The sequence below is a fragment of the Puma concolor genome, chromosome A2 (assembly GCF_028749965.1).
Source record: "Puma concolor isolate L17-30 chromosome A2, mPumCon1.1.hap2, whole genome shotgun sequence".
Classification (NCBI taxonomy): Eukaryota; Metazoa; Chordata; class Mammalia; order Carnivora; family Felidae; genus Puma; species Puma concolor.
In genome coordinates this window covers 119,303,741-119,316,620 of record NC_141668.1, presented here as the reverse complement: position 1 = coordinate 119,316,620, position 12,880 = coordinate 119,303,741, and the positions used below count along the sequence as shown (strand labels likewise).

Genomic DNA, 12,880 nt, shown 5'->3' with positions numbered 1-12,880 from the left:
TTATAAGCAATATGAATTTATTTAACTATTTTGGAAACAAAACCCCCCAAATAATGCCTGAAACCCAAAAGGTACATAAAAATGGCCAAAAATATTTTAAAATAATAGATTTGAAGATCATTTGTAGCTTTTTTCTCCTAACATGAGTGCTTTCAGCAGGACAGTAAATTACAAACCATATCAAATCATGTTAAGGCAGATGATCTATCTGGTTGCACTTGTAACTACTCCTGGGGAAGGAATCTTGTTGGAGCTATTCCTCCCAGCGGTTTGGTCAGTTGGTCCAGGAAAGGGCAGTCCTGGAGTCAGCAGGAGGGGAGCTGAGCCTTTCCTGTCTTGTCACTGCTCGTTCTGCTGGCCCTCTGTGACGGAAGTGGACACAGAACCTTGGCCCTTGTTGACATCACTGATGCACACCCACTGCCCGTCGACAGACTCCTTCCACAGGGTCACCTGCAAGCCAGTGCACACAGCCTGTTACAGGTCTGCACCCTTCCCTCTGCTGTCCTTACCTTCCCAGATCTTCAGCAAGACGGTGACAAAGGATGTTTCTGACTTAGCTCCCCCTCACAGGAAGAACAACAAATATTCATGAACAAGAAGCCACTGAGCAAATCCTAGAAGACAGGAATGTGGCTGAAGCACCCCCTGCCCGACTAAAGAGACCAACTCCTTGTACCAGAAGGATAGGCTGGAAGGCTACATGCTGACTGCATGGCCCCCACCCAGGCTGACTCAACACCACGTCCAACTTCTGTTTTTCCAGGGGGAAAGGAGCACAGGGGTGACATCCAGTCACTCAGCACTGTAAGTCATGGCCTCGTGGGATCCCTCATTCTGGGCTCTGCCCCACGGGGACTGCAGGCACATCTGTGGGTTTCAACTGCTCGGAATCTGATGGTGACTAAGTGGGGTTCTTAAGTGGTCAACACCACAGGGGAGGCACGGTCCACCTCCCGGTCACCAGGTCCAAGTGAACCCAACTGCCCTCCTCCTCTAAGTCCGAGTCTATGCCAATGGCTTGAATAAATCATTGGTCCCAAGTGAGATAGAATCATCATGCCCATGCACTGGGTGGGCTTCCCGGAACCGGCACTGTGTTATTAACAGACCAAGTTCCTAGCTGCAGAGCCCAAGCAGTAGTCCCAACCAGTATCTCTGCTCATTTACAGCACCAAGGGGGGGGGTCCAGTCTGCCCCAGGGAATGCTCTACAGTGCAGTTCTGCCAGCTCTTGAACCTGGTCTGCCCCCACCCAGGCAGAAAGGCTGAGTCACAGCCCCACTTGCTGCAGTTCCTGGCTCTTGGTCTCTCATCCAGAAAGCCAATTTACAGACTCTTGTAGAGAGCCCAGTCCTGACTGTAGGAAGCCTGACTGGAGAATCCAGGTCACAGTGACACCCACTAGCTTCACTTGGGCAGGGAACTCGAGTCAGCAGTCCTACCTGCTGTTCTCACCCAGTGGAATACCCTCTATGCTCAGAACTCAAACAGTTGCTCCACTAAAAAACAGACCCTAACAGCAGCCACACCTGTCCAAGGACCAGGAATGACCAGAAACCCAACTGCGCTGACCAGTCAAACTATCTGCCAAAGTGAGCCTGCAACGTTTGGAAGAAGGGACCACTTAACTCCAATGCAGATACCAACACGAGGATCACAGAAAGCCAGGTAAATGTGACACAACCAAATGAAACTAATAGAGCTCTACAATGGACTCTAAAGACAGGAAGACCTATGAACTGCCAAGAGGCCCTAAATAAACAGGGCTACAAAAGACATGTCAGAATCATCAAAAGTCAAAGAATTTTAAGAGCAGCTAGAAAAAAAAAGGTTACATATAAGGGAACCCCCATAAGACTGTGAGATTTCTCAATAGAAGCTTTTCAGGCCAGAAGAAAATGGGATGACACAAAATACTCAAAGCAAGAAAAACTATTAACCAAGGCTACTCTACCAGGCAAAAGTGTCCTTGGGCAATGGATAGACTTTCTTGGACAAACAAAAGCAGAGGGAACTCATCACCGCTACATCTGCCTTACAAGAAATGCTAAAGGGAGTTGAGTATAAATAAAAGGATGCTCATTAACACTACACAAGGCAGTATAAAATTTACTGGTGATGATAAATAAAGTTGGATTCTGTAATATGGTGATGTTAGTGCATAATTCACTTCTAGCTCTAGTTTAAAAGATAATGTAGTAAGAAATAACCATGGTAGTTAAATAACCGTAACTACAATAACCTGTTATTAGTTACACATTATAAAATATATAAATTGTAACATCAATAACCTAAAATGTGAGGGGGAGAAGTCAAAGTGTTTAGATGTTATTTTAAAACAGAGTGTTTTAAAATGTCTTATGTAAACCTTATAGCCACAAGGGAAAAACCTGTGGTAATATTAGGCCAAAGAACATGACAAGTCAAAGCATACTGATACCATAAAACTTCAAAACACAAAAAAAGAAGGAACAATGTATCAAGAAAACCACAAGAAAATAAACAAAATGGCAATTGTGTAAGGCCTTATTAATTAATAGTTACTTCAAATATAAATGGTTTAAACTCTCCCGGGGAGATAACACCTGGCTGAATGAATAAAAAAAAACCAAAAACACAAGATCCAACAATATGCTTCCTATAAGAGATTCACTTCAGCCTTAAAGACAGAGATGGAGTAGGGATGGAAAGAGATACTTTAAGCAAATGGCAACCACAAAGAAAGCAGAGGTAGCTATATTTATATCAAATACACTTTAAAGTGAAAATAGTAAAGAGAGGGGTGCCTGGGTGGCTCAGTTGGTTGAGCATCCGACTTCAGCCCTGGTCATGATCTCATGGTTCACGGATTCAAGCCCTGCATTGGGCTCTGTGCTGACAGCTGGGAGCCTAGAGCCTGCGCTTCGGATTCTGTGTCTCCCTCTCTCTCTGCCCCTCCCTCTCTCAAAAATAAATAAAATGTTAAAAAATAGTACAGAGAGACAGAGGGATCAACACACCAAGAAGATGTAACAATTATAAATATATAGATACCCACCACTGAAACATCTAATTATATGAACCAAAACCGAACTAAACGGAAATAAAGAGTAACACAAAAATGGTTGGGGACTTTAATACTCTCAACAATGGAGATCATCCAGACAGATAATAAGGAAACAGTGGATTTGAACAATAGTACAGAACAAATGGGCCTAACATGTACATAACCTTCTGACAGCAGAACATACATTAAGTGCACATGAACATTTCCTATATGTTACACCACAAAATGAGTCTTAGCAAATTAAAAAAAAATTAAACCAATTATCTTCTCTAACCACAATGGCATGAATACAGCAAGATATCAATAGCAAGAGGAAACTGAGAAATTCACAAACACATGCAAATTAAACACTGAAATTATTTTGAATCAAATGAAAAACACAATATACCAAAACTCACAGGATGCAGCAAAAGCAGTTCTTAGAAGGAAGTTCACAGCAATTAATGCCTACATTCAGAAACAAGACCTATCCCAAATAACCTAACTCTATGCCTTAAGGAATCAGAAAAGAACAAACTTTGTCCAAAGCTAGCAAATAATAAATATAAGAGCAGAAATAAATGAAATAGAGAATAGAAAGGATTGACCAGAAGAGTTGGTTGGTTGACAAAACTAACAAAGTTTACCTAGATTAACCAAAGAAAAAAGAGGACCCAAAACAACAAAATTATAAATGAGAAAGGAGATATTACAACTGATCATCACAGAAATACAAAGAAAAATAAGAAACTACTATGAAACAACTCTATGTCAACAAACTGAACAGGCTAGAAAAAATGGACAAATTCTTAGAAATGTTACCAAGACTGAATCAGGAAGAAACAAAAAATCTGAATAAAAAATTTTATAAAAATTAAAAAATTTTCTGAAATACAATATCTCAACAGTAAAGAGACTGAATAATAATTGAAAATCTCCTTGTATAAAAAAAGCCCAGGGCCAGATGGCTTCACTGGTGAATTTAAGCTAACATGTAAGGAATGAATACCAATCCTCAAAATATTCCAAAAAAAAATTTTTTTTTTAAGAGGAGGAAATACACCCACACACTCATTTTTACAAGGCCAACAACTGCCCTTATACCAAAGCCAGAAAAGGCTACTACCAGAAAATAAAACTTTGGACAAATAACCCTGATGAATATAGATGCAAACTGAATTTGGCAGTACACTAAAAGGATCATTCACCATGATCAAGCAGGATTCAGACATGGAATGCACGGACGGTTCAACATATGCAAATCAACCAATGTGATCTGTTTGTGATAATGCTTAACAGATTAGGTATAGAAGGAACATACCTCAATAATAAAGGTCATGTGATAAGCCGACAGCTAGTACAATACCCCATGGTGAAAGGCCAAAAGTTCTTCCTTGAAAATAGGCAATAAGAAAAGGGTACCCACTCTTACCATTCTTTTTCAATGTACTACTACAAGTCGTTGCCAAAGCAACCAGGCAAGGAAAAAAAAAAGGCATCAGAATTGGAACGGAAAAACTAAAATTGTCTCTATTTGCAGATGACAAGATGTTATACACAGAAAATCCTAAAGGTTTCATCAAAAAGCTTAGATCTAGGGGCGCCTGGGTGGCGCAGTCGGTTAAGCGTCTGACTTCAGCTCAGGTCACGATCTCACGGTCTGTGAGTTCGAGCCCCGCGTCGGGCTCTGGGCTGAAGGCTCAGGGCCTGGAGCCTGCTTCCGATTCTGTGTCTCCTTCTCTCTCTGCCCCTCCCCCCTTCATGCTCTGTCTCTCTCTGTCTCAAAAATAAATAGAAACGTTAAAAAAAAAATTTTTTTTTTTAAAAAAAGCTTAGATCTAAACAGTGAATTCATTAAAGTTGCAGGATACAAAATTAATGAAAATCAGTAGTGTTTCTATACACTAAGAATGAATTATTCAAAAAGAAATAAAATGATCCTTACAATAACAAAAACAATAAAATACTCATGAACTTAACCAAAGAGGTGAAAGATCTCTACTCTGAAAACAAGACAGTGATGAAAGAAACTGAGAATACAAATAAATGGAAAGGTATCTTGTTCATAGATTAGAATAATTAACATTGTTAAAATTTTAATACTACCAAAGCCATCTATAGGTTCAATGCAATTCCTATCAAGATTCCAATGGCATTTTTTTTTTTTGACAAAGATAGAAAAAAGAGTCCTAAAATGTATATGGAACCACCAAAGACCCTAAATGGCCAAAGCAATCCTGAGAAAGAAGAACAAAGTGGAAGGAATCCTACTTTTTTTAAAAGTATTCTTTTTTAAATGTTTTTTTTTTTTTGAGAGAGAAAGACAGACCATGAATGGCGGAGGGGAAGAGAGAGAGGAAGACCAAAGAATCAGAAGCAAGCTCCAGGCTCTGCACTGTCAGCACAGAGCCCAATGTGGGGCTCGAACTCATGAACTGTGAGATCATGACCTGAGGTGAAGTCGGATGACTGAGCCACCCAGGCACCCCCAGGAATCCTACTTTTTAATTTCAAGCTATTAAGCTATAGTAATGGCATAAAAACGAATAGATGGTACTGACATAAAAACAAATAGGTCAATGGAATCAAAAGCCCAGAAATAAACTCAAGCATATACAGTTAACTAGTATTCGGCAAGGGAGCCAAGAATACTCAATGGAGAAAAGACTGTCTCTTTAATAAATGGTGCTGAGTAAACTGGACATTAACATGTAAAAGAATAAAATTAGACCCTTATCTTATACCACTCAAAAAAACTAACTTCAATTGCATTAAACACTTAAATATAAGATCTGAAACTATCGAAACTCCCAGAGGAAAATATATGAAAACAAGCTATTTGGGTGCCTGGGTGGCTCAAATGATTAAGTGTCTGACTCTTGATTTCGGCTCAGGTGATGATTCTCATGGTTCATGCCTGCTTGGGATTCTCTCCTTCTGTCTCTCCCTCCACCACTCACACACGTGCATTCCCTCTCTGAAAATAAACTTAAAAAAAAAGAAAAACTCTTTGACATGAGTCTTGACAAAGATTTTTTGGTTGTGACATCTAAAGCAAAAGTAACAAAAAATAAGTTAGCAGGACAGCATTAACTAAAAAGTTTCTGCACAGCAAAATAATCAACAAAGTAAAAAGACAACCTTACAAAATGGGAAAAAAATATTTGCAAATCATACATCAGAAGAGGAGTTAATATCCAAAATATCCAGGGATGCCTACATGGCTCAGTGGGTTGTCTCTTGTTTTTATAGATTTATGTTTTAAATTTATTTATTTTGAGACCGAGCACATATGCGTGTGCATGTGCATGAGCAGGAAACAGGCAGAGAGAGAGGGAGAGAGGGAATCCCAAGCAGGTTCCACACTGGTAGCCCAGAAACTGACATGGGGCTTGAACTCACAAACTGTGAGATCATGACCTGAGCCAAAATCAAAGGTCAGATGCTTAACTGCCTGAGCCACCCTGGTGCACCAATTAAGCATCCAACTTGACTCTTGATCTCAGCTCAGGTCTTGATCTCAGGGTCATGAGCTCAAGTTCCACCTTGGGCTCCCCGCTGGGTGTGAAGCCTGTTTACAAACAAATGAAAACTCCCCACGCCACAATATATCCACAGAAGACTAAAACTCCATACCAGAAAGCCAAAAAATACAATTAAAAAATGGGCAAAAGACCTGAATAGAAGATTTCTCCAAAAAAGATATACGAAAGGCCAATAGGTATGTGATAGTGAGAGATAAGCATCTCACTCAGCATCTCTAATCACTGGGGAAGTACAACCATAGGAGAATATCACCTCACACATGTTAGCATGGCCATCATGAAAAAGACAAAAACACAAGTATTGGCATGGATGTGGAGAAAAGGGAACTCTTGTGCATTACTGGTGAAACTATAAACTGGTGCAGCCACTATGGAAAACAGTACAGAGGATCTTCAACAAAATTAAAAATAGAACTATATGATCCAGCAGTTCAACTTCTGGGTATTCATCTGAAGAAAATGAAGAGACTATCTTGAAAAGTATCTGCATCCCCGGGGCGGCTGGGTGGCTCAGTTGGTTAAGCGTCCGACTTCGGCTCAGGTCATGATTTCATGGTTCGTGAGTTTGAGCCATGCATCAGGGTCTGTGCTGATAACTCAGAGCCTGGAGCCTGCTTCAAATTTTGTGTCTCCCACCCTCTCTTCCCCTCCCTGGCTCCTGTTCTGTTTCTCTCTCAAAAGTAAACATTAAACACCCAAAAAACCAAAAACCAAATACTGATGTTGTTTTAACCAAGTTGCTACAGGTTCTGTAAGAGGATACGGGATACAGCAGTGGTTCTCAAAGTGTGCTGTCTAGACCAGGGCATCTGCCATAATGGGGAGCTTGTGAAAACTGCAAATTCTTGGGTCCCTGCCCAGACCCACTGATTCAGAAATCCTGGGGGTGGGCTTGGCAATCCATGTTTTAACAAGTTAAATACTAAAATCTGAGAAGTGTGCTAGAGGAAGACAACAGATGCGTTAAGTATGTTATTTCAACACTGACATAAACAGTGGAATAAATAGTTAAGCACTGGAAAGGTTTATTTCTGGAGAATGAAAATTAGACTGCATTAAAAAAATCATAACCTAATAAAAACTACTTCAAGCTATGTACGTGTATCTGGTAAAAAATAATAATGATTTTAAGAATTCCTGCTTTAGCAGCACCTGGGTAGCTCAGTCACTTAAGTGTCTCACTTCAGCTCAGATCATGATCTCACAGCTTGAGAGTTTGATTCCTATGTTGGGCTCTGCTGATAGCTCGGAGCCTTGAGCCTGCTTCAGATTCTGTGTCTCCCTCTCTCTCCTGTTGCTACCCTGCTCACACTCTGTCACTGTCCCTCTCAAAAAATAAACTTAAAAATAATTTTTTATAATTAAAAAAAAAAGGAGAATTCCTGCTTTAGAGTCAGACTATGTACTACATATGCACTATGCAGAATGCTCTAGACTGCAAACTAAGTCCTTTAGTGAAGGAATGCTATGCAGACAGCAATAGAGTTGAGCTCTTTGTAGCAAACGGTGATAAAGAAGAGTTGAGAAGCATAAAAGAATAATGGCAGCAGAACCCAAATGTGGAATGTGCATACAACCAGCCACTTGCCCATTGCCTTGTAAATACTACTGTAGGGCTCCTCAGGCAAGTCAAGGTCGGCTGGGCTGTTCTAGGTGCCACCAAACCTGGGGCCTAGTCCCGCCTCTGGCACTTACTAGAAATAAAGAGGGTTAGATTAGTTATCTTTGAGGGTCATTCCAGCTCTAAAATTCTATGGCCTGGAGTAGAGGCCTGCTACATTTCTAGGACTACTGTACATGAAAGGGACCCCAGGCTGGATGAAAACTGCCCACAGAGTCTCAAAGGTATATATATATATATATATATATATATATATATTTAGAGAGCGTGCACGTGCGCAAGCAGGGGAGGGGCAGAAAGAGAGGAAGAGAAAGAATCCCAAGGAGGATCCACACCATCAGCAGAGCCCGATGTGGGCTCGATCCCACCAACTGTGAGATCATGACCTGAGCCTAAACCAAGAGTGAGATGCTCAACCGACTGAGACACTCAGGCGCCCCTCAAAGAGATACTGTTTGTACTCCCATGTGCACAGCATTACTGACAACAGCCAAAGGAGGAAGCACCCCTGTGTCTACCAATGTATGTGTAAATAAAATGTGGTAGAACAGAGTATTAGTCTTAAAAAGGTAGGAAACTGACATATGGTACAACACAGATAAGGATACTACGGGAAGTGAAAGAGGCCAGTCACAAAAAGACAATTACTGCATGATTCCACTTACATGAGTTCCCCAAAGCAGATTCACAGATAGGAAGTAGGATGGTGCTTACTGGGGTCTAGGGGCTGGGTTGGGTGGAAGTTAGTGTTCAGTGGGGACAGAATTTCAGCTGGGTAAGATGGAAACAGTTCTAGAGACGCGTGGTGGTGATGGTCGCACAATAACGTGAATGTACTCAAAACCACTGAACTGTACACCTAAAAATGGTTACGATGGGTAAACTTTGTATGTATTTTGCCAGGATTAAAAGGCTGCCTCTAGGAAGGAAGAAGTAACAAGCTACTGCCGTCTCCCTAGCTTACGCCTCTTCTCTCAGGCAGACGGTCCATATGTAACTTTAAAAAGGTTTCAGGGGCGCCTGGGTGGCGCAGTCGGTTAAGTGTCCAACTTCAGCCAGGTCACGATCTCGCGGTCCGTGAGTTCAAGCCCCGCGTCAGGCTCTGGGCTGATGGCTCAGAGCCTGGAGCCTGTTTCTGATTCTGTGTCTCCCTCTCTCTCTGCCCCTCCCCCGTTCATGCTCTGTCTCTCTCTGTCCCAAAAATAAATAAAAACGTTGAAAAAAAAATTTTTAAAAAAAAAAAAAAAAAAAAAAAAAAAAAAACAGGTTTCAAAGCAGTGGTCATGGCTGTTCAAGCACATTTGCTTTGTTGCTATGCTGTCCTGAACTACTCTTTGTTTTACTGTTTTCCAGTGGCTACTTTGCCTCCATGTCCCTTCCTTTATATGGCTTATAGCCCAGTAGGGAGAGGTATATGGTGGGTGAATAATACTCATGAATTATACAGATTTTTAGAAATATGTCTCTTAGGTGTCTGACAGAAACCCTCCTATCTTTTTGCTTTTGTTTATGTTTTTTTTTTTTTTTTTAAATCTATTTACTTTTTGGCCGTGCTAATTGAATGTCACCATATGACAAGGTGGTCAAATGGTTAAGGTGATGGGACTATCAAGGCAGTGACTTGGGATTTAATCTGGGCCCGATTGCTGGCTCTGCCATCTAAAAGCTTTGTGACCCCTGTGCAAGTCAAACCACTTCTGCCAGCTTCTTTCGTATTTGTAAAAAGGGGACAAACAACCTCTGGGGGCTTGGGGGTGGAGGTACAGGGGACTGTAAAATTTAATGATATAATTAAGAGACATACTCAAAACACAGTCCTCATTAAGGATCCTTCTAAGCCTCTCATTACATGGGGAATTCAACTGTGCTTTCTAACGGGCCTAGTAAAGACAAACAGGGCCCTGTCTACCATGCCATGGAAATGGGGTGTACCTTATTGTCTCCGCCTGAGACAGCCAGGATGTTGGCGGTGATGGACCAGCTCACATGCCACACAACATCATTGAACTTGTGCAGCAGTTTGGGGGACCACGTATTGCTCGAGATGTCATCACAGGTCCAGATGAACACACGACCATCCTGGGAAGAGATAGGCTAAAGTCAGGGAAGGTAAGGCAGGGATCTTGCACTGGGGATATCTGCTCAATCTGGAGCCATATTGGACTTTTGCAGGAATAGGGTGGGGGATTCAGCACAGAGCACAGCCAAGGCCCTCCTGGGTGTGCACAGCTGTGATGGCGAGTGTCCAGCCCAGCAGCCGTGCTTTTATCCCTTTACCCCAGGAACACGTTTCACATTCGAGTCTCCCAGGTTCCTGTGCTCATACTGGTTTCAGGTATGGATTTTGCATTGCTGCTAACTGTAAAATTTTCTCTGGGTTTTCCTCATGTCTGCCAAGTCCCCTCCTTATTTTGGCTCCCTTGGGCTCTGTCTATATTTTCTCAACCAAATAGGTATGGCTGTCTATAAACCAAGCTCAGAGAATGAGAAGGGACAAGTTTAAAAAGTCCCTCTCAAATTTAGGATGAAACATAACAGGCTCAAATGAAGCCTGGCTTAACCTTTGTCAGTGGTGGGTTAGCACATAATTTAAGGCTTGTCCTTGGTTTTTCTTTTGTGATCTGTGAAGACAGAATAGGTAGGTGAGTCCAAGACCTTATTAGAACTTCCAATTGCCCCTAGACTCCACTTGGGAACACTCCCAGAATGTACCTGGGCAGCTCTATTTCCCAGCCATACAATGCTGAGGATGGGAAATTGGTCCCAAATTTGACCATGCTCGTGGCTCAGTGGAGACAAGCCACTTGTGCCTTTTGATCAAGTCTTCGTTACAGGATGACCTGGGTCTCCTACTTGCACTGGTCCAAAGGTGCCTGTTGCCCTACCCTTACCTTTAAAAGACTTTACCCTAGGGGGACTATAAGGGCTGACGGGACTTACTCAGAGATTAAACAACAGGGGAGGCTCTCATGGGTCTGAGCTGACCTGGGAGCAGCTGGCGATGGTGCTGGTGGGCAGGCCAATGGAGGGGGCCCAGGCCACATCTCGAACCCAGTCACTGTGCGCTTCTAGCTTCTGTTCCTCCTTCCACTGGCCATCCTCCTCCTCCCTGACAGGGGAGATGAAAGGAAGAATGCAGCAGGTTGCAGCCCAGGTGTTTTCCCACACCTCCATTCCACCCCCAGCCCATGGGCTTTGCAGGGGCCAAGAAGCTATTCCATCTTTCTGATTTCATTTATTGACCTTGTAGATTTTTACTCAGTTCACCAGCTATAAAGAAACCCTCCAAGAAATGCTCTGTTCCCTCACAGCCAATGGTGCCGGCAATTGGGAATTAGGTGAAGAATTAAAATGCTTGAGCAAGGCCAAGTTGTTTTTAAAGGATGTCCTCTGACAGATTGAAAATGGTATTCTATCAGCAGGAGGGGAAAAAAGGGTGATCCTGTTTCTTGTGAACTGTGGCTGAGTCACAGTAGGTAGGGTGGAAGGTAAGAAGTGTCCCCTTGAGGATAAGTCCACCAACCCCACTTACTTCCACAGCTTGATGAGGTTGTCACAGCCACCTGACGCAAACTTCTTGATGTAGTTGGGCTTCTGCCCCGATGGCTGGTCTATGAGGCTTCCAGGTACAACAGCAGGGGCCCAACTGACAGCATTGCAGCCAATCTGTAAGGATGGGGATTGGGATGACTTTGCCCTTTTGACTTGCAACAGAGCACTGCTTCTGCAGATCCAAAGCTGCAGTTCATATCCCCTCCAATTCTCAGGACAGGATTAAGTAGGACAGCTATTTTGATGAATTAAGGATTAGCCACCATAATGCTTTTCAAGGAGCCCTAGCAGTGCCTTTATTTTTCAGCAATATATTTAAAGTAGGAGAAACTCCAGGGAGTTTAAGAAACAGAACAGTTTTCAAAAATATGAAGGGATTCAGAAAACCATGCAAAGTAAATACATGGCTTAATGAATTAGTCTAAAGCATTCTTGTAACCACTACTTGCTCAAGATAGCAAATTACCATTCACCCAGGAAGCCTTGTAATTATGTCCTACGTGAATCATAGCCCTCTTCCCCAGTAACATTTTCCTAACTTCTAATTTCTTACCTTTTTTTTCTTTTTAGTTTTGTCACCCAAATATGCATCCCTAGACACTACAGTGTGGTCTTGCCATTTAAATGTTTTTTTTCAAAATCTTTTTTACATTTCCTCATTTATAGATTCCCCGCTCTGATCTTTTTTCTTTACAATTTTTCTGTTGAAGAAAGACCAGTCTTCCGACCTGCAGTATCTCAGGCTGATTTGTTCTTTCTCACTTGGTTCAACACTTTCCTCTGAATTCCTGAAAACTGTCAGCTGGATCCTAGACTGGATCAGACTCAAGTTTGACCCCTTTGTTAACACTACAGGCAGTATTCTTTCATCGGGAGGCAAATGACATCAAATTGTCTTTTTTATGTTATTAGCATCTGTCAACAATTTATGTCTCCTTCAATTCACTGGACATTACAAAATGGTGATATTGTAATTGTATTCATTTCTTTCTCATTTATTATAAGGAATAAGCTAGACATGGGGCAATTCCCCTCATTAATATTTGGATCCTCATGGGTACAGATCAGATAGGAAAGGCAGGTCAAATGCTTGACACTTTTGAACTGGTTTCCTGACGGTCTTCAAGGATGATTG

At 41.9% G+C, this 12,880-nt stretch overlaps 1 protein-coding gene across 2 annotated transcripts in view; it reads right to left on the bottom strand.

The window, feature by feature from the left end:
* The window catches only part of SEC13 (SEC13 homolog, nuclear pore and COPII component), a 35,556-nt gene continuing 22,676 nt past the window's right edge, over positions 1-12,880 (bottom strand). For both annotated transcript variants that reach the window (XM_086697444.1, XM_086697445.1), the window contains exons 6-9: positions 11,726-11,859; positions 11,179-11,302; positions 10,126-10,272; positions 1-453 (exon numbers count right to left, since the gene is read on the bottom strand). In XM_086697444.1, the coding sequence (XP_086553570.1) occupies positions 340-453; positions 10,126-10,272; positions 11,179-11,302; positions 11,726-11,859 (519 nt within the window). In that variant the 3' untranslated portion in view covers positions 1-339. The remainder of the gene's footprint in view (positions 454-10,125; positions 10,273-11,178; positions 11,303-11,725; positions 11,860-12,880) is intronic.